General features: G+C 65.0%; 2 protein-coding genes across 2 annotated transcripts; both read left to right on the top strand.

Annotated features, from left to right (window-relative positions):
* The first annotated feature begins 82 nt into the window (after positions 1–82).
* Positions 83–12,189, top strand: INSRR (insulin receptor related receptor). Its single transcript, XM_080369120.1, is given in 24 exon segments — positions 83–634; positions 2,582–3,133; positions 4,341–4,653; positions 4,749–4,891; positions 5,044–5,188; positions 5,270–5,376; positions 5,379–5,423; positions 5,426–5,678; positions 5,813–6,063; positions 6,141–6,308; positions 6,440–6,629; positions 6,745–6,786; positions 6,895–7,160; positions 7,306–7,386; positions 7,389–7,441; positions 7,661–7,826; positions 8,428–8,536; positions 8,674–8,744; positions 9,736–9,965; positions 10,045–10,155; positions 10,269–10,428; positions 10,525–10,654; positions 10,732–10,866; positions 11,024–12,189. Coding segments are annotated over 24 exon segments (4,080 nt in total). The 5' UTR covers positions 83–540; the 3' UTR covers positions 11,289–12,189.
* NTRK1 (neurotrophic receptor tyrosine kinase 1) lies at positions 12,119–26,886 on the top strand (the record flags this gene model as incomplete). Its single annotated transcript, XM_080368214.1, has 18 exons — positions 12,119–12,191; positions 13,233–13,518; positions 15,806–15,880; positions 16,029–16,100; positions 16,583–16,651; positions 16,948–17,102; positions 17,209–17,357; positions 17,486–17,612; positions 17,704–18,033; positions 18,267–18,284; positions 18,537–18,595; positions 18,814–18,916; positions 19,343–19,489; positions 19,587–19,717; positions 19,821–19,993; positions 21,601–21,841; positions 22,263–22,421; positions 22,524–26,886. The coding sequence occupies 18 exons, from the start codon at positions 12,119–12,121 to the stop codon at positions 22,707–22,709; spliced, it is 2,553 nt and encodes an 850-aa protein (XP_080224340.1). The 3' UTR covers positions 22,710–26,886.
* Between the last annotated feature and the right edge of the window lie 239 nt (positions 26,887–27,125).

The following is a 27,125-nucleotide window of genomic DNA, read 5'->3' as shown; positions in this document are numbered from 1 at the left end:
CAGGAGCTTCCTCCCGCTCCTCCTCCTCGCCGCAGAGCTGCTGGGGCGTGGGGACCCTGGGGGACATGGGGACCCTGGGGGACATGGGGTTCTGGCACCCCGGATCCACCCTGTGACAGAGGGGGACCCTCGAGCCGACCCCGCTGTGACATTCTGGGGGGGGAGGCGGTTCCCCACTGGTGCCTGGCTGCTTTCCTGGCATCCCCACCCCGGAGCACCCTGGCTCCTCCTCCTCCTCCAAGTGGGGAAACTGAGGCAGGAGGCAGCCCTTCCTCCCCAGCCCACTCCGGCGCGGGGGGGCCGCCCTGTTTTCCCCCTCTCTATTTCCCAAACAAGCCCTGGCCCTGGCCCTGACAGTTGTCAGGCTAAATATTTGGCGTGCGGCAGCCGAAAACAAAAGTGAAGGGGCCGCAGAGTCCGGGCGAGGGCCGTGGGGGCCACCCCTGTCCCGGCGTGTCCTGGGTGCCGGTGGGCGCTGCCCCCCGGACACGGTGCAGCAGAGCCCGCGCTGGGACAGGACCCCGGGGGTCCCACTCGGGGATGGGGACGAGGGTGCTGGGTGCCCTGCGGCTGGGGGTGATGCTGCTGCTCCTCGGTTCCCTGCCGCTGCCCCCCGTGTGGGCTCCCTCTGAAAGTAAGTGCCTGGAAGGGGGTGGTTAAGAGCGGGGGGGGGGGGCTTTTCATGGGAGGGGGGCAATTCGTGGGAGGGGGCTGCTTGGTGATGCCTGTGCATGAGCTGGACACCGAGGCAAAGCTCTTTTGGTGCTCCCTGCCTCAGTTTCCCCCTCCCCATATGTGTGGACCCCCTGTCCGGGGAAGGAGAGGCAGAGCGTGGGACCCCCCCCCGCCAGCTGCTGGGATGGGGAGAGAGGAGCATGGTGGGGGGCTCGGCCGGAGCTGGGGGCATCGATCACTCATCCCTGCCGGGAGCTGGGATGACGGAAAATTGTAGCTGGGTGGGAGCCGGGGCCGGCACCACTGCTCCCAGTGCTGCTGCTGGGATGGAAAATGGCTGGGGGTGGGCGGGGGGGGACAGCATGGTGGGGAGGGGGTGGCTGTGGGTCATGGCTCTGATGGCCATGGGGAGGGACACCTGGGCTCCCACCGCAGCTGGCAGGCACCGGGGGGGGGGGGCACCAGGGGGGCTGGGGTCAGGGTCTGCTGCTCTGTCCCGCCTTCCCCTCCCCCTGTGCCTCAGTTTCCCCGAGGAGGGGCTGTGCTGGGGGGGGTGGGAGTGATGGAGGAGGGGGAGTGAAGCATCCCAGTGCTGGGGCTGTGCTGGGAGCTGCCTGAAGGATGCGCCTCACTGTGTCTGCTCCCACCTGGGACCCCTGACCCCTCCCCATCCCCCCAGGCACACGGGGGACCCCTGCCCCCTTGCATGGTGACTTTGACAAGGTCAGGGAGGGTGGCGGTGGCAGCGGGGGCTACAACCCCCGGCGCTGGTGCTGCACCCACCACCACCCTCCCCGTCCCATGGGAGTATGGAGGGGACCCCCACGTTCTCCCCAGGGGGGACAAGGCTGGCACCAGCCCCCGGCGAAGGGCTGAGCCCCAGTGTGGGGCTGGGGGTGAGCGGCACATCTGCCCCCCGTGCGCCGCCACCGCAGGGCCATGGTGCCTGCGGTCAACGACACTGAGAGGGGAAAACCACCGCCGGGCACGTGTTTGTAGCCATATGGCCACGAGCCGCTGGCTGCCAACAGCCCAGGGGTGCCCCATGCACCCCAACTCCCACCGGGACCAGTGGGTGGCCGCGCCGCGGTGCCGGTGGTGCCTGGTGTTTAGGGTACACGCCAAGCCGGCCGTGTTTATTCCTGGTGTTTACAGTAAATCCCTTGTTGGGATCTCGACAGCTTCTTTCCACCATAACTCAGCGTCAGGTTTCAGGCTGGGGATGCTGCCAGCGGGAAGCTGCTGGCACATCCTGGCTCCCACGTCCTGCCGGCACTGGGATGCGGGAGATGCTCGGCCCTGAACTGCCCCTGATGCTCCCTGCCAGGTTGGGGGTGGAAAAGCCCCGGGATAGCGATCCCACTGCCGGGGCTGTGCCATGGGGGTGCCCGCGGAGCCCTGGTAGCCACCTGGGCACCATTAGCCGCCTGGGCACCGTGCCGGGGAGTTAATGGGAATGACCTCGTGGGAGCTGCTGGACCACACGTCTGCGGGGACTAAGATGCTGTGAGCTGCCCCACGGCTCAGGGAGGGGGGAAAGCCCTTTGTACCCCCACCCCCCGGGGTGGGCAGCAGGACTGGGCCATGGTCCTGGGGCTGATATGGGGCAAGACGGCAGCCTGGGCAGCCAGCCCTTGTTAGCATCACCGCTCGCCACACTGATGGACACAGCGTGCCCCAGAGAGCCGGAGCGCGCCGGCTGCCTGTCAGAGCTGCTCACATCTCCCCGGCTGCCCACACCGACTGCAGCCTCGTCTGACAGCCCGCGCCAGGATATTAAACCCCCCCGAGCATCACTGCAGCCCCAGCGCTGGCCACAGCGGGGGATCCCTGGGGGGGGTGGGGGTGGTGAGGGGCAGCTGCCCCATCCCTGCAACCCACTGGGTCCCCTCTCTTGTCACCCCAGTCTGCGGCAGCATGGACATCCGCAACGACGTCTCCCAGCTCCAGAAGCTGGAGAACTGCTCCATCATCGAGGGCAACCTGCAGATCCTGCTCATGTTCACCACGGGCGCCGAGGACTTTCGGGGGCTCAGCTTCCCTCACCTGCTCATGATCACCGAGTACCTGCTCCTTTTCCGCGTCTACGGGCTGGAGAGCCTGCGGGATCTCTTCCCCAACCTCTCCGTCATCCGTGGCACCAACCTCTTCTTCAGCTATGCCTTGGTCATCTTTGAGATGCCACATCTGCGGGACGTGGGGCTGCACAGCCTGGGTCACATCCTGCGCGGCTCGGTCCGCATCGAACGCAACCAGGAGCTTTGCCACCTCTCCACCATTGACTGGGGGCTGCTGCTGCCCGACGCCGTGGACAACACCTACATCGTCGGCAATAAGTTGGCTGAAGAGTGCGCTGATGTCTGCCCGGGCATCCTCGACGTGGAGAAGCCGTGTGCGCAGACCAGCGTCAACGGGCAGCTGGATTATCGCTGCTGGACATCCAGCTACTGCCAGAAAGGTGGGTGCTGGTGGCACAGGGCGCAGCCATGCCGGCTGCTTGGCCGGGATGGTGCCGGTTTGCACCGTGGCGGCTGTAAGGTAAACTGGGAGGGCGCTGGGGAGGGGTGGTGGAGCTGCAAGGGGGTGGCAGGCCCCGGCACGTGGTCGTCGCTCCCCTGGCGCCGGAGCGTGGCGTGGTGGTAGCGTGGCGGGGGTAACCGGACCCATGCTGTATCATCCTCCGGAGGAGAGGCCAGCTCCCGGCTCCGTGTTTCCCCAGCGGCGAGGTAAATACGGGCCCCTCCCGGGCTCGTTTGCTGTAAACAGGAGAGCTGGTAATGAAATCTGTACTATAAACACAGATCCTTATCGGGGCTGCAACCTCGGCTGCTGTCCCGGCACTGGGCACCTGTGGCTCGGTGTGGGCTGAACCTCACCCCGTCCGTCCGTCTGTCCCACCGTCTGCCCCTGCAGCCTTCAGCCAGCCCTCAGCACCTGGCCCTCCGTCCCCTCGCCACTCGGCCATCCCTCCATCTGTCCCTGCATCCCCCCATCCCTTCACTGCACTATGCATCCCTCACTCCATCCCTGCATCCCTCTTTCCATCCCTGCATCCCTCCCTCACTTCATCCCTGCGTCCATCCTTCCACCCATCCTTCCATCCATCCCTGCATTGCTCCATCCACCCCTGCATCCATTCTTGCATCCCTCCCTCCATCACTTCATCCCTGCATCCATCCCTCCACCCATCCTTTCCCATCCCTGCATTGCTCCATCCACCTTTGCATCCCTGCATCCCTTCTTGCATGCCTCCCTCCATCCCTGCATCCTTCCATTGCTTCATCCCTGCATCCCTCCCTCCCTGCATCCCTCCCTCCTTCCATCCCTGCATCACTCCATCCTTCCATCCCTGCATCCTTCCATTGCTTCACCTCTGCATCCCCTCCTCCCTGTATCCCTGCATCCCTCCCTCCATCCCTGCATCCTTCCATTGCTTCATTTCTGGATCACTCCCTCCCTCCCTCCTTCCTTCCCTCCATCCCTCTGCCCTTCTCCCCTTGTCCCCCAGAGCTGGAGGGTGCCAGCAGCCCCCCCAGCCCTTCCCACCTCTTCCCTCCCACCCCTGTGCAAACCCCGGCTCTCCTGCCCCGCCGCGCTGCCCCAGGGCTGGGTGATCTGCCCCCAGAGGCTTCTTCTCGCCCACGGTGCCATCTCTCTCCTCGCAGTGTGCCCATGCGGTGTGGGCTCGGCATGCACGGCGGTAGGCGAGTGCTGCCACGCCGAGTGCTTGGGGGGCTGCGGGCGACCCCGCGACAACCGAGCCTGCGTTGCCTGCCGCCACTTCCACTTCAACGGGCACTGCCTGCCCTCCTGCCCGCCCCGCACCTATGAGTACGAGGGCTGGCGCTGCGTCACTGCCGAGTACTGTGCCAGCCTCCGCAAGGTCTCTGACAACCCCCGTGATGCGTCCAAGTTCGTCATCCACCAGCAGCAGTGCCTCTCCGAGTGTCCCTCGGGCTACATCAGGAATGAGAGCAGGTGTGTGGGGGAGTCCCCGGTGCCCCCTGGCATGGACACGGTGGTGGCGTGGCGCCTGGCTCACCTCCTGTCTCCATCCATCATCCTGCCCGCAGCATCTTCTGCCACAAGTGTGAGGGGCTGTGCCCCAAGGAGTGCAAGGTGGGCACCAAAACCATTGACTCGACGCGGGCAGCGCAGGAGCTGGGGGGCTGCACCCTCGTCGAGGGCAACCTCATTGTGAACATCCGTCGGGGCTGTGAGTGCTGGATGTGGCCCCCCACAACCTGGCGCGGGTGGCAGAGCTGCGGCAGGGGGCTCGGGGTGAAGGAGGGGGGTCTTTTCCCTGGCAGGGTGAATGAATGGGGGGATGCCCTCCTCCCCAAGCTCATGCCTGTGGGTTATCCCCAGATAACCTGGCCTCGGAGCTGCAGAGCAGCCTGGGGCTTATCGAGACCATCACGGGCTTCCTGAAGATCAAGCACTCCTTTGCCCTCGTCTCCTTGTCCTTCTTCAAGAACCTCAAGCTGATCCGCGGTGACTCCATGGTGGATGGGTGAGGCTGGGGCTGGGTTTGGGGGTGACACATGGCTTGGGGGTGCCCATGCCCGCTGCCTCCATCCACGTCCTCCTCTAGGAATTACACCCTGTACGTCCTGGATAACCAGAACCTGCAGCAGCTCTGGGATTGGAGCCACCACATCCTCTCCATCCCCGTGGGCAAGATGTACTTCGCTTTCAACCCAAGCTGTGCCTGGCCGAGATCTACCGCATGGAGGAGGTGACGGGCACCAAGGGCGGCAGAACAAGGCGGAGATCAACCCCCGCACCAACGGGGACCGGGCGTCCTGTGAGTATGGGGACGGGGGCCCCCAGCAACGCCGTGACCCCCTGCCCGAACCCTGTCTCCTCTCCGCAGGCAAGACCCAGACCCTGCGCTTCATCTCCAACGTCACCGAGTCCGATCGCATCTTCCTGAAGTGGGAGCGGTACCGGCCCCCCGAGTACCGTGATCTCCTCAGCTTCATCGTCTACTACAAGGAGTCGTAAGTGGTCCCTGTCCCCCACGTGTCCCCGACACGGAGGGCTTGGGAAACCCAACCCATGGTGTGCCCTGGTGAGCTGCTGGACCCCCCAGGGTGGGGTTGTGGGGGGGTCCCAGGACCCTCCCTGATGCCAGATGTGGGGCAGACCCCTTCCAGAATGTGTCAGAGTATGTGGGGCAGGATGCCTGTGGGGCGCAGAGCTGGAACGTGCTGGATGTGGAGCTGCCGCTCAGCAGCGAGCAGGAGCCGGGGGTGACGCTGCTCAACCTCCGCCCCTGGACCCAATATGCCATCTTCGTCCGTGCCATCACCCTCACCACTGCTGAGGAAGGACGTAACTACGGGGCACAGAGCGAGGTGGTCTACATCCGCACCATGCCAGCGGGTAAGGGGCTGGGGAGGGGGCTGGGGAGACCCATGGTGGCCCCCCACAGATAGACTGACACCCCTGTGTCCGTCCAGCCCCGACGGTTCCCCGGGATGTCATCTCCATGTCCAACTCCTCCTCCCACATCGTGGTGCGCTGGAAGCCGCCCACGCAACGCAACGGCAACATCACCTACTACCTGGTGCTGTGGCAGCAGCTGGCCGAGGACATGGAGCTCTACGTCAATGACTACTGCCACAAAGGTGAGGGCAGGCAGGGCAGGCAGGGCAGGCAGGCAGGGGCAGGTGGGATGCAGTGGCTGAGGACACCGGTGGGATGAGGATGCTCCCACCGTGCCGGGAGTGCTGCCAGCCCTGCACGTCTCTGCCCACAGGGCTGAAGTTGCCCACCAGCAGTGCGGACACCCGCTTTGGAGATGGGGACGGTCCCGAGGTGGAGCAGGACACGGAGGAGCGGTGCTGTCCCTGCCGCCCTGCTGATGGGCAGCTCCGCATGGAGGGGGAAGCTGAGTCCTTCCAGAAGAAGTTTGAGAACTTCCTCCACAACTCCATCATCATCCCCAGGTGCTGTCTGGGGGGGTGTCCCATGTCGATGGAGTCCCCAGCCTGGGTTCATGGGTCTGCCCCTGGTGGGGGGGGTCCAGTGGCTGCTTCTTTAACCAGTTTCTTGCTGTCTCAGACCCCCCTGGAAGGTGACATCCATCAACAAGAATCCACAGAGGTGAGCGGGGACCACACCAGCCTGGGGGGTCTCCTGTCCCCTGCTCCAATTTGGGGGACAACCTAGGTGTCCTGGCTCCCCACTGCCTCCCGTCCCCATGTCCTGCAGGACCCCGAAGCGGCGCAGGGATGTGGTGGCCATCACATCCCCGGCCAACGCCTCCTCGGCAGAGCCACCAGCCCCAAGCCACGCCGGGGGCGAGCCCAAACCCGACTTCCAGATCTTCGAGGACAAGGTGGTGCGTGACCGAGCGGTGCTGTCGCGGCTGCGGCACTTCACCGAGTACCGCATCGACATCCATGCCTGCAACCACGCTGCACACACCGTGGGCTGCAGCGCCGCCACCTTCGTCTTTGCCAGGACCATGCCTGAGCGTATGTCCCGGCAGCTTCCCCACTCCCAAATTCTGCCTCGGCGATGGTGGGATGCTCTGGGGTCCTGCTGCCTTTGAGATGGAGGGGCTGGCAGTGGGGTTTGGGGGATGCCCACGGGAGCTGACCCCTCTGTGTCCCTCTCCAGTGCAAGCTGATAACATTCCTGGCAACGTCACGTGGGAGCCGGCTGGCAAGAACAGTGTCCTGCTGCGTTGGGAAGAGCCCAGGAACCCAATGGGCTCATCCTCAAGTATGAGATCAAGTACAGCCGCGAGAGCGAAGTGAGGACCCCTCCCCACAGCTCCCCTTGCCCATCCCACCCCATCCCACCTCATTCCACCCCATCCCACCTCATTCCACCCCATCCCACCTCATTCCACCCATCCCATCCATCCCATCCCATCCCATCCCATCATCTCCCTTCCCTGAGCCTTGTGCATGGCTGGGGGAGGAATGAAACCCCCTTCTCCACCACCCCCTCCCCACATTATCCCCTTCAGGAGGTCACCACCGTGGTCTGTGTCTCCCGTCACCGTTACTCCAAGTACGGGGGGGTCCACCTGGCTCTGCTCCAGCCGGGAAATTACTCGGCCAAGGTCCGGGCCACCTCACTGGCTGGCAACGGCTCGTGGACGGGGCTCGTCAAGTTTTACATCCTGGGGCCAGGTACCCACTGAGGGCAGAGGGGATGCCAGCGGGGTCCCCACCCGTGGGGCAGGCAGGGAGGGGGGCTGTGGGACCAGGGGGCTGGGGGTCAGGGGGTGCTGCTGGACCAGGGCACTGGAGAATTGGGGGATACTGGGGGTCAGGGGTGCTGCCGGACTGGAATGATGGGCATCAGGGGATGGGACACTGGGGATCAGGGGATGCTCATGGACGCCCGATGCTGGTGATCAAGGGATGCTCCTGGACCACAATGATGGAGATCAGGGGATGCTCCTGACTCTGGGATGCTGGGATCAGTGGGTGCTGGTGGACTGGGATGCTGAAGATGGGGTATGCTCCTGAACTGAGGAACTGGGGGATTGCAGGATACTGCTGGACCAGGACACTGGAGGGTCAGAGGATGCTGTCAGATTGGGAGATCTGGGAGACTGGGGATGCTCTGGGATGTTGACACCCGGAGATCAGTGGGTGCTTCTGGTCTGGGGAGCTGGGGGCTCCCCCATTCTGGCCCAGTGGTGGTGGTGGTGGGACAAATGTCCTTGTGATGTGTGGGGTGGGATGAGTTCCTGGGTCCCGGCCCATGGCTGCCTGCTTTCGGCAGCTGAGGAGGAGTCTGGCAGCTTCTACGTCCTGCTTACCGTCACGCCCGTGGTCCTCATGGTGCTCATCTCCTGCCTCGCCATCTTCGTCTTCTTCTACAACAAGAAGAGGTAGCTACCTGCCCCCCCTGCCCCCCCAGGGCTGGGCTGGGGCCAGATCCAGCCGAGCCAGCGCTGGGGAAGGGTTGTGGGGAGGTGGCAACGTGCCCTCGCCCCCCCGTCCTCTGAGTGACTCCCACCCCTGGCAGGAGCAACGATGGGTACCCCAGCGGGACGCTCTACGCCTCCGTCAACCCTGAGTACTTCAGTGCCTCGGACAGTACGTAGGGACGGGCAGGGGTGTCCCTGTGGGGTCTGCTGCCCCCTTCCCTTGCTGAGGCTGTGCTGGTGGGAATGAGAATAGAAATGGGGACAGCGTGGCATTGGGCGTGGGGATGGAGATGGAGATGGGGATGGAGATGGAGATGGAGATGGGGATGGAGATGGAGATGGGGATGGAGATGGGATGGGGATGGAGATGGGATGGAGATGGTGATGGGATGGCGATGGAGATGGAGATGGCGATGGCGATGGAGATGGCGATGGAGATGGAGATGGGGATGGAGATGGGATGGAGATGGTGATGGGATGGGATGGAGATGGGGTGGAGATGGGATGAGGATGGTGATGGGGATGGAGATGGAGTTGGGGATGGGGATGGAAATGGGATGGAGGTGGGATCGGGATGGAGGTGGGATGGAGATGGGATGGGGATGGAGATGGGGATGGGGATGGAGATGGGATGGAGATGGGATGGGGATAGAGATGGGATGGGGATGGTGATGGGATGGAGATGGTGATGGGATGGGATGGAGATGGGGGTGGAGATGGGATGGGGATGGGGATGGAAATGGGATGGAGATGGGATGGGGATGGAGGTGGGATGGGGATGGAGATGGGATGGGGATGGGGATGGAGATGGGATGGGGATGGAGATGGGATGGGGATGGAGATGGGATGGGGATGGAGATGGGATGGGGATAGAGATGGGATGGGGATGGAGATGGTGATGGGATGGGATGGAGATGGGGGTGGAGATGGGATGAGGATGGTGATGGGGATGGAGATGGAGTTGGGGATGGGGATGGAAATGGGATGGAGGTGGGATGGGGATGGAGGTGGGATGGGGATGGAGATGGGATGGGGATGGAGGTGGGATGGGGATGGAGATGGGATGGAGATGGGATGGGGATGGGGATGGAGATGGGATGGGAATGGCAACAGTGATGGGGGTGGTGCCAGTGATGGGGTGGTTCCCCCTCGCCCTGCAGTGTACATGCCTGATGAGTGGGAGGTGTCACGGGAGAAGATCACGGTGATCCGGGAGCTGGGGCAGGGCTCCTTCGGGATGGTGTACGAGGGGCTGGCGCTGGGGCTGACTGCTGAGGGTGAGGAGACCAAGGTGGCCCTGAAGACGGTCAACGAGTTGGCCACCATGCGAGAGCGCATTGAGTTTCTCAACGAGGCCTCTGTCATGAAAGCCTTCAAGTGCCACCACGTGGTAGGCGGGTGGCCGAGGGGGAGGGAGGGGACATGGGGTGGCCTGGCCAGTGACATGCCACTTCTCTCTGTCCCCCCAGGTCCGTCTGCTCGGCGTCGTGTCCCAGGGCCAGCCAGCCTTGGTCATCATGGAGCTGATGACGCGGGGGGACCTGAAGAGCTACCTGCGCTCGCTCCGACCTGACGCCGAGGTGAGGGGCTGGCCGGGTGCTGCAGTGCTCCACTGCTGAAGGGGCAACCCCCCCATGCCTGGGGGTTCCCGATGTGTGTCCCCCCCAGCCCCAATTCTCTGTGCACGGTGCAGAACAACCCCGGGTTGCCACCGCCGTCGCTCAGGGACATGATCCAGATGGCGGGGGAGATCGCCGACGGCATGGCGTACCTCAACGCCAACAAGTTCGTCCATCGGGACCTGGCGGCCCGCAACTGCATGGTGTCCGAGGACTTCACCGTCAAGATTGGAGGTGGGTGGGTGGGCAGCGCTGGGTGGGCTTGCTGCCAGCCCTGCCTCTCCTGCTGCTCACACCTTCCTCCTCCTCCTCCTCTTCCTCCGCCACCAGATTTTGGCATGACCCGCGATATCTACGAGACAGATTATTATCGGAAAGGGGGCAAGGGGCTGCTCCCCGTCCGCTGGATGTCCCCTGAAGCCCTCAAAGATGGCATCTTCAACACCCAGTCCGACGTCTGGTAGGTGGTGGGGTGTGGGGAGCCTGGGGGGATTGGGGGGGCTGCTACCCCCCGGCTGAGCGGCGGCGTGCTGGCAGGTCCTTCGGGGTGGTGCTGTGGGAGATCGCCACGCTGGCCGAGCAGCCCTACCAGGGCATGTCCAACGAGCAGGTCCTGCGCTTCGTCATGGACAACGGCGTCCTGGAGCGGCCGGAAAACTGCCCCGACAAACTGTGAGTGGGAAGGGGAGACCCGCCCCGCCTCAGCCCCCCACCCTGCTGGGGGACTAAACTGGGCGCTGAGCCCGTCACTCTGGTCTCTGCAGCGGTTGGGGTGGCCGTGGGGTACCAGGACCCCCCCCAAACCCAGCGGGCACCTTCTTTCCCACAGCCACGAGCTGATGTGCCTGTGCTGGCAGCAGAACCCGCGCCAGCGTCCCTCCTTCGTCCAGCTCCTGGAGAGCATCAAGGACCACATGGCGCCCGCCTTCCGCACCCTCTCCTTCTTCTACAGCTCCGAGAACCGCCGGCGCGGCTCGGGCGAACCCTCCGAATCCGAGACGGATCAGACCCCTGGGGAGGACGAGCCCCCCGCCTCTCCCCTGCCCACCCACAAGGACAGCAGCCCTGGCCGGCTCCCCAATGGGACGGCCTGATCCTGACCCTGGGGTGTCCTGGGATCCACGCCGGACTCTGCACCCCCTCGCCCTCCTCCAGCTGCCCCCCCCCCCCCCATTATTTATTGCTTCCAAGGGCCTGGCCGAGGAGCGGGTGTCTTGGGAAAGGGGTGGCAGGCAAAGGGAGGTTGCTCCATGGGGTGCGTTTCCCCTGGGAATAAATTTGGGGTGCCCCAAGTTGGGGGGAGGGAGGAGACCACCCTGGTCTTTCCTTTTATTTTTTTTTTTTGTGGGGGGTGAAATGGGAGCCTGGGGGTGGGGAGTGGGGTTTGGCATTCAGAGTCCCCCCCCCAGCTGCTGTCGCTCCCCGGCCGCCTGGCAAACAGGTCAGTAGTGTGACCCCCCCAACTTTTACAGGTGGGGAAACTGAGGCACGGGGCAGCCTTGCAGCAGGAGATGCCTGAGGCTGCCCCTCCCCCCAGTCCTCAGCACTGGGACCAGTGTCAGGGCCATGCTGGTTTGTGGAAGGGGCTTCACTGTCTAATCTGTGGCTGTGGGATAAGCACAAATAAAAGGGGGGACGAAGCTTGCCCATGGCAGTGCCTGGTTTGGGGGTCATGGGGTGCAGTGGCACATGGGGCTTTCCACTGCGCCCCCCCCGCCCCCCCCCCCCGCCACCGCCAGCCCCATCCGCTTCCTGCACATCCTGAACCGGGGGCGTTTCTGGGGAAAAACGTCAAAGGAGCGGAATTTGGGATGACAGGGTGGGTGGGTGATGACCTCTGCCGGGGTGGGGGCTGCTGCCTGGGGTGGCCTGTGGGGTCTCATGGGGGGGGGTGTCACCACAGGGGGCGGGCAACTGTAGCCCCATGGATGTGGGAGATGGGCCTGGAGCTGAGGAATACGGGTGGGATGCGGCTGAGAACGTGCAGAACTCGGTGCGTGGGTGAGCCCCTTCCCCCCGAGGTGCTTTGGGACGGGTTTGGGGACGGGCAGCAGCAGGGTGGAGATGGGGACCCACAGCGGGGGGGGGGGGTGCACACCATCCGTGCCCTGCCTCCCTGGGGAGGAGGAGGAGGGTCCTGCCGGGGGAGGACAGCTGGGGCCAGGGCCACCAGGCCACCAAATGTCCCCCCTGTGTCCAGCCTCTCCGCACCCCAATATAACGGGGTGCTGGGGGAAGAGCCTGAGCCAGGGCAGCTCCGTCACGCTTCCAGGTTGTGGGGGTCCGGCCCGGGGGGGGGTGTGTGACAAGTTGGGGGGCTCCTGGTGGCCCCATGAGCCCAGGGGTGCTGGTGTGACATCCCGTAGCCAGCTCTGGGCCGAGGCAGGTCCTGGGCAGGGGGTGACATGCGTATGTGTGTACATGCGTGTGTCTGTACATGCGTGTGTGCACACACGTGTGCCCAGCATGGTTGGGGGTGCTGGGATGCTGCTTTGTGGGGCTGGGAGGTGCAGGTGTAGGGTGCTAGCATGCGGGCAGGGCGCAGGCAGGGTGCAGGTTCCCGACAGGGCACAGGCAGCACGCAGGCAGGGTGCAGGCAGGGTGTGGGTGCGCAGACAGGATACAGGCAGGGTGCAGGGGTCTAGGCAGGGTGCAGGCAGGGTGCACGTTCCCGGCAGGGCACAGGCAGGTGCAGGCGGGGTGCAGGCAGGATACAGGCAGGGTGCAGGCAGGGTGCAGGTTCCCAGGCAGGGCGCAGGCAGGATACAGGCAGGCTCCCCGCTCGGTGCCCGTGGGTGCCGGGACACCCTCCCCGCGGGGCGGGGGGCTCCGGGCCGGGCTGCTGTCACCCCCCGCTTCTGCCCCCGGCCCGGGCGGGGCTTCTCGGGTTCCGAGCGCCGGTGAATCACGGGCGGGGGGGCTTCCCCGGCCCCTCCATCCCCGCCCGCGGCCGGGGGGGGTCTCCGGGGTCGGGGCGGTGCGGGGGCGGGGGGAGCCGACGGCCCCTCCCGGGGGCCGGTCCCTGCGATGCTTTTAAGCCCGGCCCGGCGCCGTGCTCGGGCTGCCGGGCAAGTGCGAGGGACGGCGGCGGCGGCGGCGGCGGGTCCAGCCCCGGTGCCCGTCCCGGTGCCGCGATGCCGCCGCTGCCCGCCCGGCTCTGCCTGGCCGCACTGCTGCTGCTGCTGCTGCCCCTGCCCGTCCCGGGGGCTGCCGGGCCCTGCCCCCGCCCTGCCACTGCCCCCAGCCCCGTACCCTGCACTGCCGGGAGCCCGGCACCGTGGGCAGTCTGGCCCGGCTGCTGGGAGCCGGCGGCTTCACCGACCTGTGAGTGGGGTTGGGGGACACGGCAGGGGTGATGGAGCTCGGGGACCAGGGAGGGGAGCTAGGGGACCAGGTGATGGAGCTTGGGGACCAGGGCGATGGGGCTGGGAGACCAGGGAAGGGGGCTGGGGGACTGGGTAATGGAGCAGGGGGTGACGGAGCTAGGGGACCGAGCGGTGGGGCTGGGGGATGGGTTGATGGAGCTTGGGGACCAGGGAATGGGGCAGGGGGACCAGGTGATGGAATTTGGGGACCAGGGCGGTGTGGCTGGGGGACAGGGCAGGGAGTGATAGAACTCGAGGACCAGGGTGGTGGGGCTGGGGAACCAGGTGATGGAGCTTGGGGACCAAGGTGGTGCGGCTGGGGGACAGGGCAGGGGGTGATGGAGCTCAGGGACCAGGGCGGTGGGGCTGGGGGACTGGGGAGTGGGGCTGGGGGGCAGGGTGATGGGGCTGGGGGACCAGAGAGGGAGGCTGGGGGACCCGGTGATGGAGCAGGGGGTGATGGAGCTAGAGGACCAGGGTGGTGGGGCTGGGGGACCAGGTGATGGAGCAGGGGGTGATGGAGCTTGGGAACCAGGGAGAGGGGCTGGGGTACAGGGTGGTGGGGCTGGGGGTGATGAGGCAGGTGACGATGGGGCTGAGGGATGTGGTGATGGAGCTGGGGGACAGTGCGATGGGGCTGGGGATGATGGAGCTTGGGGAGTGGGCAGAGGAGCCAGTGGTGGCAGAGCTGAAGGTGATGGGGCTGGGCATGATGGAGCCATGGGCTGGAGGTGATGGAGCTTGGCGACAGAGGCAATGGGGCTGGGGATGGTGCTGGGAGGGGGCGATGGGGCTGGTGCGATGGGGGTGATGGGGCTGGGGAGGGGGCGATGGGGCTGGGGCTGGTGCCGTGGGGTTGATGGGGCTGGGGACGGTGCGATGGAGCTGGGGATGATGGAGCTTGGGATGGGGCAATGGGGCTGGGCTGGGGCAGTGCTGGAGCAGGGAGCGCTACGGGGCTGGGTCTGCCATGGGGCTGGGATGGCTGTGGGGAGCGGGGCTGCTTGGTGTGGGGTGTCAAGGGCTGCAAGGACGGGGGGAGCCCGGCTGCATCCCCCCTGGGAGCAAGTGAGGGGCTGGGAGCAGCTCTTCGCCCCCTCCTCAGCGATGCCAGCGGGAGCGATGGGATGGGGGTGCAGTGGGGTCCCCAGGCAGGGAGCACCCATGCCATGATGGGCAGGGCCAGGGTGCAGGGAGAGGTCCTCACCCTGGTGGCTGTCATCCTGCCCTGGGGCCTGTGTGTTGCGGTGTTGGGGGTGGGGGGTGCCTGAATTTGCTGGTCTGGGGGCTCTCTGCTCTCGCTCATCCCCCTGCTCCAGGATGGGTGGTGGGGAGGGGAGGGCTGGAGCAGGGAGGGTGCTGGGTGCAGGGGGGTACAGGGTGCTGGGTGATACCAAGGTGCCCGTGCTCCTGGGTCTTCCCCCCGCCGCAGCCCTGGCCGTGCCGCATTGCCGGGGGCTGGCTGTAGCGGGGGTCTCTGTGCCTCAGTTTCCCCTGCCCCCCCCCCCCCCCCCCCCCCCCGAGCTGCGGGACACTGCACTGCGGGGTGCTGCTGGCTCTTTGTTCTGGGTGGGGTGGGGTGGGTGGTGGTGGGGATGGTGGTCCCCGAGAGACCCCCAGGCTCCCTTGTCCCTCCCATCCCCACAGCCTTGTCCATGGGGGTGGCTGTAGGGACCCTCCCCCGGGGGTCAGTGGGACCAAACCCCCTTTGGTGTGGGTCTGAATCCCCAATTAACTCCCTGGGGTGGGGCAGGTGGGAAAACCCTGCACCCGCTTGCAAAGGGGCTTCCCTTCGCCTTGGGAAAAGGGGAGAGGGGGACAATCGGTGCCCCCCCCCCATCGCAGGACACCGTGGGGTGCGAGGAAAGGGGGGGACCCATGGGGGAGTGGGGCTGAGGCCTGGCGAACTCGCTCTCTGGGTGAGACCATGGGCTCTGAGCGGTGGCTCAGCCTTGGCCTCACATGGTGTGTGCTGGCCGGAGGCTCAGCACCAGCAGGATTGGTGCCGCCATCCCTGCCCCACCCCTTCCCAGCTCATCCCTGGGGAAACTGAGGCACAGCAGGGCAGCTCAGCCCAGTCCCAGTCCCTGCCCCCAACCCTGGGCTGGTGCAGGGTAGCACAGGCACAGCTTGGGGAGGGGGAGAGCTGTGCCCGCCCCACTCCCCTTGCCTCACACTTTGCCAGCAGCCCCTGGCATGGGGGTGTCCTGAGGCTGCTCCCCCGACCCCCCTCATTTGCTTTCCAGCATCATTGAGAACCAGCAGATGCTGACGACCTTGACCCGGGCTGACACCAGGATGCTGCGGGACCTCAGGAACCTGTGAGTACCCTGGGGTGGGGTCCCCACCCAGGGAAATGGGAGGGGGGGATGGGGGGTCCCCCCAGAGCTTGATCCCACTAGTGGGAGATGCTCCCAGTATGGGCATTCAGGGTCCCCAGTGTGGGTGCTCAGCCCTTCCCTCCTCCAGCACCATCTCCAGGTCAGGGCTGCAGCACATCTCTACTGACGCCTTCCTGGACACCCCCAGGCTGAGTCACGTGTGAGTAGCCCCCCACCCCCCACCCCTCAAATCGCTCCCCACCCCCTTTGGGCTCGGACCCCCATCCCCGCAGGCGCTCAGCCCTGGCGCAGGGTGGCTGGTCCCCGCGCCCAGGCAGGATCGATGATGTCCCATGGGCGCATCAGCCAGGCTGGGGGGCCGCGTGGGGCTCTGCGCCTGAGCGGGAACCATCGATCGAGGGCAGGAGTGGGGGCAGCTGCCAGCCCCCCCGGGGAGCTCCGTGATGCCCTGCTGCGGGAGGGGACCCCGGGGAGCAGGCAGGGACCCAGTGATGGGGAGTGTGGGGCTCCCCCCTTGCAGGGAGGTGCCTAAAGGCTGGGGCCACCCCGGCAGAGGTGACTTTGCTTGGTCACGGTGGCCTTGGTGCTGCTCCATGCCCCAGCCAGACCCTCTGCAAGGGGGGGGATGTGGGATGGGGGTCTGTGGTGGGAAGGGGCAGCTGACTGGGTCTGTCCCAGCAGGAATCTCTCCTTCAACGCGCTGCACAGCCTTTCCTGGAAGACCTTCCAGCATCTGCCCCTGCAAGAACTGTGAGTACTGCAGGGGGGGAAGGTGGGTGCAGAGCATCCCCGGCGGGGATGCACCCCTGGGGTGACAGGGAGGCAGGGCTGGGGCTGGGGACGCAGTGACAACCACGGGTGTGGGGACAGGGACAGGGGTGGCATGCGTGGCAACCGTGCCTGGGCTGGAGCACATCGGCAGTGCAGGATCCGTGCAGGCGGGGTCCCCCCATCCAGCCCCTGCTGACCCCGGGGGGGAGATGTATAGGCGGGTGTGTGACCCGCAGCCCCTTTGAGCCCTTGTCCTCTTCCCTGCTTCCTCTCAGCATCCTGGTGGGAAATCCCTTCAACTGCTCCTGCAGCCTCCGCTGGCTCCAGCTCTGGCAGAACGGGAGCCGCGCCGAGCTGGGGAACCAGTTGCTGGGCTGCTGGGAGGGCAGCATACTGGTCCCACTGGGCAGCCAGCCCCTCCACGCCTGCGGTACGTGGCAGGGGACCCTGCTGGCTTTGGGTGCTGGGTTTGTCCCCCCTCCCAAGCCGCTTGGCTGGGGACACGTGGCCCCCAGTCACCCCCTTCTCCTCGGCAGAGCCCCCGAGTGTCCGCATTGAGCCCCCCGAGGTGATGCTACGCCAAGGGGACAGCGTCAACCTCACCTGTCGCATCACTGCCGAGCCACCGGCCACCGGGGCATGGGTGGTCCCCGAGGTGGGACACGAGCTGCCCATCATCACCAAGGCAAGATCCAGGGACCTTCATCCCTGCTGCAGCATCCCCTCGCTGGTGGGGTGGGCATGGGGGGATGCAGGAGCTGGCACGGCGTGGGGGGGGGCAGGTTGTTCACCCCATCCCGGCGCTGCCTGCAGGTCTCGGACTGGGAGATCATCCTGGAGATCAGCAATGTCTCCTCCAGCTTCAACCACAAGGACCTGACGTGCCGAGCGGAGAACGTGGCAGGGCCGGCGGAGGACAGCGTGATGCTGAACATCACCTGTGAGCAGCCCGGAGGGGGCTGGAGGAGGATGGTGGGGGGCGGAGGGTCTGGCTTTTGGCCTGGGGACCCACCCAGCTCTGCCTCCCCCAGTCCCCCCCGTGATCCTGCTCCTCCACGAAGCCATCCCCCAGCACTTCTGGTGCATCCCCTTCTCGGTGGACGGCAACCCGGTCCCCAGCATCCAGTGGCTCTTCAACGGGACGGCGCTGAGCGAGGGGCCCTACATCCACACCCGCATCGTGGAGTACGAGCACAACTCCACCGTCCTCCACGGCTGCCTCCACCTCAACCGGCCCACCCACGTCAACAACGGCAACTACACCCTCCTGGTCCGCAACCCCCTGGGCTTCGCCGCCCGAAGCATCCAGGGGCGTTTCATGGAAAATCCCTTCAGCTTCAGCCCCGAGGAGCCCATCCCTGGTAGGTGCTGGCAGGGGGGGGCTGCCGGGGAGCTCCCCCCCCCCCCCCTCGCCAGCTCAGTCTCCTCTGCATCTTTCTTGACGTTGGGGTGCAAAATGGGTTGTATCTGGCTCTGCCCGCTGGCTCCGAGCCGCCCCGCTGTGCCTCAGTTTCCCCGGGGTGGGAAGGACAGGGCGCTCTCACCTGGGAATAACGAGCGTTTCTCCTTTCTCTCTCCCTTTGGGCTGCGGCAGTGTCTCTGTCTCCGCTGGGTGAGTGATCGGGCACGCTGCTCCCCACGGGGGTCCCTGGCACAACCCCCTGCCCCAGCCCCCGCCCCTCCCAAACCATGCATCCCCCCATGCCAGAGCTGATCCTGGGGTACCCGCACCCTGTGCTGAGGCTGCAGAGTCGTGTGTGTGGGGGGTGTCACCATCCTGGGCCTCCCATGCCTTGCTGGGACCACCCCAGGGGATGGGGACCCCCTGCCCCACACTCACCCTGTGCCCTCCTCCCTGCCCCAGGCACCAGGAACAGCTCGCTGGAGGGGCCCGTGGAGACGACGGATGAGCACACGTTCGGGGTGAGGGGATGCTCCGAGTTTGGGATGGGGGGACCAGGACAGCCGTAAGAGGGTGGGACAAATCCTTAGGGGACAGGCAAACCAGAGCTGAGTGGGAAGGGGACATGCGGTGGGGATGAAGGACAGAGTCCCTGTGCCTCAGTTTCCCCTCCTGGGGCCTGTGGCCATCTAGGGGAGCTGGTGGGACCTGACCTGGGCCCTGTCCCTGCTGTCACCAGGTCTCGGTGGCTGTGGCGCTGGCCGTGTTCGCCTGCCTCTTCCTCTCCATCATGCTCATCGTGCTCAACAAGTGCGGGCGCCGGTCCAAGTTCGGCATTAACCGTGAGTCCTCCTCCCGCCCCCCCACCCCCCCACCCCCCAACTCCCCCAGTGCCACGGGGGATTCAAGCCGTGGCATGGGGACACCCCGATTCCTGCATCCCTGGGGTGGCCGGAGCTGTGCTGGGTACCCGGCTTGGGAAGCATCTGTGGGGAGGGGGCCGTGGATGGGGGCCATGGCTGGGGACCGTGGCTGGGGACCGTGGCTGGGGACCGCGGAGGGGTGCTGGTCCCCCCCCCCCCCCCAGCACGGGCAGCAGCTGCTAATTCACTCCTGGAATGGATTCAGCCTCTAAATGGGTTTGATCGGGCTGCCTGGCCCCCGGGGGCCAGCCGGGGCGGGGGGATGCTCGGCAGAGCCTGGCACTGGCTGCACCGGCTGGGGGGGCCGAGGGACCCCCCCGATGGCCTTGTCCTTGTCCCCACAAGGCTCAGCGGTGCTGGCCCAAGAGGACGACCTGGCCATGTCCCTGCACTTCATGAACCTGGGCAGCAGCCCCCTCCCCTCGGCCGAGAGCAAGCTGGAGGGGCTGAAGAGCAACTTCATCGAGAACCCCCAGTATTTCTGTGACGCCTGTAAGGCTTGGGGGGTTCCGCGGTACCCGAGCATCCTCCTACGCATTTCTCCCCGCCTTGGGGAGGGGGAGGCACTGATGGGTGGGGGTCCCCCCAGGCGTGCACCACGTGCAGCGGCGGGACATCGTGCTGAAGTGGGAGCTGGGCGAAGGTGCCTTCGGGAAGGTTTTCTTGGCCGAGTGCTACAACCTCCTCCCAGAGCAGGAGAAGACGTTGGTGGCTGTGAAGGTGAGGAAGAGGGGGGATGATGCCGGAGTTGGGGGGGGGGGGGGGGAGTGTCCATGGTTTGGGGTGACGGGGGGATGCTGGGGTTGACGCCGTGTGCCGGCAGGCGCTGAAGGAGGTGACGGAAAGCACCCGCTTTGATTTCCAACGTGAAGCCGAGCTGCTGACGGTGCTGCAGCACCAGCACATCGTCAAGTTTTACGGCGTCTGCACCGAGGGTGAACCCCTCATCATGGTCTTCGAGTACATGAAGCACGGCGACCTCAACCGCTTCCTCAGGTGGGCTTGGGGGGGGTGGTCCTGGCTCCCCGTCCCCCCCCCCCATCTGCCTCTCCATCAGCACAGCCAGCCTGCTCCCTGCTAATGCAGCCCTCCTTGCAATATTGATTAGATTAGCTGTCTGAGAGGCTTAAATAGAGAGAGATTGGCCATCAGCTGGAATAAGCGGAGACTTTTCGATTGCCCCCCCAGGTATTGGGGGGGGTGTAGCGGGGGGGGGCCCGCTGCCAGAGGCATCGCTTTAGTGGCCGCGCGAGGAGCTCTGAGACGTGGCTTTTATGATTATTGTTATGGGAGTTGGCATTAATGGTTCTGCCGAGCAAAGCCCCCCCAGCTCGCGGCCGCGGCCGCCCCAGCACGGCTGTCAGCCACGTTTGGCATCAAGGGCAGCGCGGCTGGAGGCGGCCGCAGCCACGCTGCCCCCCGGCACGCCTCGTGTGCCCCCCTCGCTTCGCACGCGCTTTCACACCCGCCCCGGCGTTGGCTCGCACCCCCGGCCACGCAGCCGTCCCCCGCGCGATGAGCCAGGCGTGCCCGGCCTTCCCTGGCATGTGTGCACACGTGTGCGTGCCTTTTCCCTGGGTGTGCATGCGTGTATCTCCACCTTTCCCTGGCACGTGTGTGTACAAGCGCACACTTTGCCCCTGTGCATGCACACGTGCGTGCAAGCCCTGGGCACACATGTGTATGTGCTCCCCCTCTGCACACACGTGCACATTGACATGATGCTTTTCCCTTGTGTGCATGCATGCCAGGGAAGGATGCACATGTATGTGCGTGTCCTTCCCATGCATATGCACACCCTTCCCTAGCACGTGTGCGCACAAGTGCACACCTTTTCCCTCTGCATGCACATGCCTTCCCCCTGTACATGCACACACATGTGCACACCCTTCTCTGACATGTGTGCACACATGTGCATGTCCTTTCCCTGTGTGCATGCACACATGTGCATGCCCTTCCCTGGCACGCATGCATGTTTGTGTGCGCCCTTCCCCTGTGTGCATGCACAGATGTGCACCCCTTTCCCTTGTGTGTGCACACATGCACATCCTTCCCTGCTACGTGTGCATGCCTGTGTGCACCCTTCCCTGGTATGTGTGCACGTGTGTGTGCACCCTTTCCTGGCATGCACGCACACAAGTGCATACCTTTCTCTTGTGCACGCACATGCATATGCACACCCTTCCTTTGCACGTGTGCACAGCTGCGCATGCCTTTCCCCTGTGTGCATGCACAATCATATGCACGGCCTTCCTTGGCATGTGTGCACACCTGTGCACACCCTTCCCCTGGGTGCACGCACACACATGTGCACACCCTTCCTTGGCACATGTGCACACCTTTCCCCTGCATGCATGCACACACATGTGCACACCCTTCCTTGGCACCTGTGCACACCCTTCCCCTGTGTGCATGCACACACATGTGCGCTTCCTTCACTGCTGTGCATGCCCGTGTGCGCGCATGCTTCCCTAGCATGCATGCACACATGCACATCCTTCCTGGCATTTGCACACCCTCTCCAGCAATACGTATACCTGCACATACACACGTGCCACACACGTGTCCCCCCCAAACTCTGGCACGTCCCCCTGCCCCGGCAGGTCCCACGGTCCCGACGCCAAGATCCTGGACCAGGGGCAGGGGCAGCCCTGCGGGCAGCTGACGCTGAGCCACATGCTGCAGATCGCCACGCAGATCGCCTCAGGCATGGTCTACCTCGCCTCCCTCCACTTCGTCCACCGGGACCTGGCCACCCGCAACTGCCTGGTGGGCCACGACCTGGTGGTGAAGATCGGCGATTTTGGCATGTCCCGGGATATCTACAGCACCGACTATTACCGGGTGAGCGGGCGGTGGGCTGGCCCCCCCTCTCCTCCCCTCCCCACCCACCCCCAGCTCTGTCGAGGGGGGTCATGCTCAATTTTCCCTCTTAGCTGCTGCTTCCCAACCCGTCTCCATCCATAATTAATCAGACTGATAGGATGGTTTGGGTGGGAAGGGAGCTGTAGAGACCACCCAGTCCCATCCCCTGCAATAAGTGAGGACATGGTCCACCAGACCAGGTTGCTCAGAGCCCCTCCAACTTGACCTTGAAAGCAATGGAGCCCCGCCCCCCCCCTCTCCAAGCAACCCATGCCAGGGTCTCACCACAACAAATTCCCTCCTTACACCTAGTAGGAGATGTGCTTCATGACTAGGGCTAGGGCTGGAGGGGGCAAATGCAGGGGGTCTCTGCCCCACTGACAGCCCCGCCTGGGGGTAGGTGGGGGGCAGGACCATGCTGCCCATCCGCTGGATGCCCCCCGAGAGCATCCTCTACCGTAAATTCACCACCGAGAGCGATATCTGGAGCTTTGGCGTGGTGCTCTGGGAGATCTTCACCTATGGGAAGCAACCTTGGTACCAGCTCTCCAACACCGAGGTGAGCGAGGAGGGAGGATGAGGATGGCGACAGACCCCTGGTGGGGGCGGGGGGGTACCTGGGGGGAGGGGGTGATGCCATCGCTATCCCCCATTCCCACAGGCCATCGAGTGCATCACGCAGGGGAGGGAGCTGGAGCGTCCTCGCACGTGTCCCTCCGAGGTGTATGCCATCATGCAGAGCTGCTGGCAGCGGGAGCCCCAGCAGCGTCGGCCCATCAAGGAGATCCACAGCCGCCTCCAGGCCCTCGTCAAGACCCCCCCCATCTACCTGGACATCCTGGGCTGAGCGGGGACCCCCTCATCCACCCTCCGCTCCCCGCTGCCCACCCGTGTCCTCCTCGCTGCCCACCCCATGGAGCCCCCCCGGACTGATGCCCCACTGCGGGGAGAGGGCTGAAACTTTATTTATAGTGGGAAACGTCAACCCACCCCCACGGGGGGCTGTAGGGCTGGGATGGGGGCCCCCCCGAGGCTGTGCCCCCCCAGGGTTGCGGCCTTGCCATCCAGCTCCTTGGCATTTCCCTGGCGTGCCGGGATGGAGGCGCTTGGCTGATGTGGGTTGGCTCTGGGGGGGCAGAGCCAAGAGCCCCCCCCAGCAGCGGGTCCATGCCAGGGAGGGAGCCAGGTGGGCTCAGGGCTCCCGGGGGAGTTGGGGGCACCCTGTGACTTGGCTGCTCCTTTGTCCCCTGTCCTGGTCCCTGGCTGGTGGGGACACCCTGCGCTCACCCGCTCTGCTGCAAAACCAGTCAATAATAAACCGTCCATCTCCGCCGCGCTGGGACGCGCCTGCTCCGGGGTGTCCGCTGGGCGTGGGGCGGGATGGAGGGTTCTGGGGAGAAAGAGGGGTGTTCTGGAGCAGGGAGGCTCTGGCTGGGGAAGAGGAGATAGAGGAGGAGGTGTGTTGCTCCAGGGATCCCAGGGTGCAGGGATGATGCATGGCTGGGACATAGGGGTGATATGTGCCCGGGATGCAGGGATGGTGCATGCCCAGGATGCAGGGGTGATGTGTGCCCAGGATGCAGGGGTGATGTGTGCCCAGGATCTCAGGATGCAGGGATGGTGCCTGCCCGGGATGCAGGGGTGATGTATGCCTGGGATGCAGGGATGGTGCCTGCCCGGGATGCAGGGATGGTGCATGCCTGGGATGCAGAACCCATGTCCCCACCCCCAACCCAGAGGGATTGTTTTGGCTGTGCCATGGGGACCACCTCGAGCATCCCTCCAGGGATGCTCCCACCACACCCTGGCCCAGGTGCCTCGTCCCCTTGCCAAGGAGTCCGGGAAGGGGGGGTGGGACTTTGCAGTAGAAATCCAGCCCCCATGAAAGGGGCAAAGCCCCCCCCTTCCCTGTGCCCTTGATCAGAGCCAGGGGGTTATCGCATGCCCTGTAGCATCCACTCCATCATCCTTCCCTGGGCTCTCTGGCTGCCTTGGTAATGGTTGAGACCTGGAGCTGACCGTAATGGAGCTGAATTGATTTCATCTGGCTAATTAGGCAGCGCAGGCAGGGCCCTGGCAGCTCCTTTGTTACCCACCGCGACCCGAGATAAGCAGGAGGAAAACGGGGTCACAGGGGAAACTGAGGCACTGCGCAAGGCAAGAGCAGCCGGGGGTCCACGGCGGGTGCTGGGGGGCTCAGGACTGATGTGGCGCATGTGCTGGGTGGCCGGGGCTGGATGTGCCACAAGAGCTGGAGGAAACTGGAGCCGTCCCAGCGCCCCACGGCTCCCAGCCTGTAATCCATCCCCGCATCCAGCCCAGGGCTCCGGTTCATCCAGCTGGGTCCAAAGCTTTGCCGAGGGTCCAGCCGTGGGATGTGGGGAGCAGGTGGGGGCAGGATCTGGCCCTGCTCCAGCGCAGCTGGCAGTGCCCCCCAGCTGCCTCCTTGGGGTCCCTCTAATCGCTGCCCGCGCTGATTTATGGCCTTTTTCCCTCTTATTTAATTTGAGGAAGGAACAAGATTACAACCTTGAGCTTTTCCAGCCCTGCACCACAGATTGCCGCAGACAACGCCCCCAAAAGGGACCATGCACCATGATGACACCCCCCCGCCCCCTCCCCAAGCAGGGTGGGCTTCCCCGCAGCTGTGCCTCAGTTTCCCCCATGGGGGTGGCAGTGCCTCAGTTTCCCCCTCAGGGTGGTCAGGGAAGGGTTAAGCCCCCCCCAAGCCCTTTTCCCTGAAGGGTTCAGCTCTGATTGATTTTTATCCCCCCCCCCTCCGCACCATCCTGCCGCAGTTTCTCCATTTCACCCGCTCCGGGGGGAACGGTAATGGACTCTGGCAATGAGGTAATTAACGGCTCCACTCCCGGCAATGCTGCCCACCCCAGCGGCACCGCGGCCTGGCCCCGCTAACGAGGGTTAATGAGGGTTGGGGGGTCCTGGGCCCGATCCTGCATCTTGCAACTAACGCAGCTGCCAAGAGCCACTGGTGGTCCATGGCTGCATCCCACACGGGGGGGTCCCACCCCAGCATCCCTGATGCTGCCAGCTTGGACCCCAATGGGGCTAGATCTGCTCCCTGGGGGGGTCCTGTGCCCCCCAGAACCCCCTAAGGGGACCAGCTGTGTGTTTTGGGGTTCCCCCCCTTCCAGGGATGGATGGTTTGGGGGGACAGTGGGGCTGGGGATGCAGGTGCATCCCAGCACTGCGGGTCGTGGGAGGGACTGAGCCCTGGGCACAGCCCCCCCAACACCTGGCTGCTCCTAAGTGCATTTGGGGGTCCCCATCCCCTCCGGCACTACTGGGGGTCTTGGCGGGGGGGGCTACAAAGGCATCTTGGCGCTGAGGCGCAGCTAAAGTGCCCCTCAAGTGTCCCCGAGCAATATTTCCCTGACACCCTGGGGACCCCTTAAAGAGCATCGGGGTGGGGGGGTCACATCCTATACCAGGTCCCCAGCCCAAGACCCCTCAGCGCCTGTAGCAGCGCGCGCCCCCCCCCGCCCAGCCACGCTGCCCATCCCTGCTCCGGGAAGCGGCATTTGGGGGTGGCCACAGCAGACCCCCAGCTGTGGGTGGGCTTGATCCTAATGGAGCCCCGGGGTGGGCGGGGGTGGGGGGGCAGCTGAGCCACCCTGGGACGTGAAAATCGTTATGAGTGATTAGAGCTATTAGTGTAACGAGGAGAGGCAATTAACGGCGCCTTGACATCAGTTAGGGCCGGCTAATGTACGCGTGCTTGCTGGGCAGGGGGTGGGGGGGCACACGTGGTGCTGAGCTGCCCGACCGGGGGTCCTGGGATGGGGGGACACACGTGGCCAGGGATCGCAGGGTATAGGTGGGATATAGGGCCAGGATCCTGGGATCTAGGGGTGATATAGGGCCAGGATCCCGGGATCTAGGGGTGATATAGGGCCAGGATCCCAGGATTTAGGGGTAATATACGGCCAGGATCCTGGGATCTAGGGGTGATATATGGCCGGGATCCTGGGATCTAGGGGTGATATATGGCCAGGATCCTGGGATCTAGGGGTGATATATGGCCGGGATCCTGGGATCTAGGGGTGATGGATGGTTGAGGATCCCAGGGTATAGGTGTGACGCAAGGCCAGGGATCCCAGGACAGGGGGGTGATGTATGGTCAGGGATCCCAGGATGTTGGGATGCAGGGGAAACACATGGCCAAGGATCCTGCAGTGGAGGGATGGGATGTCTGGGGTGACACGTGCCTGCGATCCCGGGATGCAGGGATGATGTGTGCCCAGGATCCCGGGATGCAGGGATGATGTGTGCCCAGGATCCTGGGATGCAGGGATGATGTGTGCCCAGGATCCCGGGATGCAGGGATGTGTGCCCAGGATTCCGGGATGCGCAGATGATGTGTGCCCGGGATGTTGGAATGAGGGAATGATCTGTACCTGGGATGCAGGGACAATGTGTGTCTGGGATCCCAGGATGCAAGGACGATGTGTGCCCAGGATCCCGGGATGTGCAGATGATGTGTGCCTGGGATCCTGGGATGATATCTGCCTGGGATGTCAAGATGTGAGGAGAACATATACCCAGGATTTTGGGATGAGGGAATGATGTATGTCCAGGATGCAGGGACAATGTCTGCCAGGATCCTGGGATGATGTGTGTCCGGGATACAGGGATCCTGGGTGACGTGTGCCTGGGATGCCAGGATGATGTCCCTGGGATGCAGGGCACCAGCCCCACGCTGTTAAGCTGAAGGAACCCCGTCCCCGCTGCCCCTTGGCATGAGCGCAGCAGCCCCTTGGCTGGGGGTCCCGGCCACTTGCCCCTGCCCAGTGGGACACCTCAGCTCCAGACCTGCACCCATGGGTGCCAGTGCTGGGTGGGGACCTCCAGGGAGAAGAAGCTGGGGGTGGGTGCAGAGCTCCCCACCTTTGGTGATGCTGTGTGGTGCTGGTGCCATGCGGTGCCATGCAGTGCCATGCGGTGCCGTGCAGTGCCGTGCAGTGCCATATGGTGCCCTGTGGTGCCATGCGGTGCCATGCGGTGCCATGCAGTGCCATGCAGTGCCATGCAGTGCCATATGGTGCCCTGTGGTGCCATGCGGTGCCATGCGGTGCCATGCAGTGCCATGCAGTGCCGTGCAGTGCCATATGGTGCCCTGTGGTGCCATGCGGTGCCATGCGGTGCCATGCGGTGCCGTGCAGTGCCGTGCAGTGCCATATGGTGCCCTGTGGTGCCATGCGGTGCCATGCGGTGCCATGCGGTGCCGTGCAGTGCCGTGCAG

Source organism: Falco punctatus (genome assembly GCF_963210335.1).
Source record: "Falco punctatus genome assembly, chromosome: 18".
NCBI classification, from domain to species: Eukaryota; Metazoa; Chordata; class Aves; order Falconiformes; family Falconidae; genus Falco; species Falco punctatus.
The sequence above is the reverse complement of the archived record's forward strand: the minus strand, read 5'-3'. Positions and strand labels throughout refer to the sequence as shown.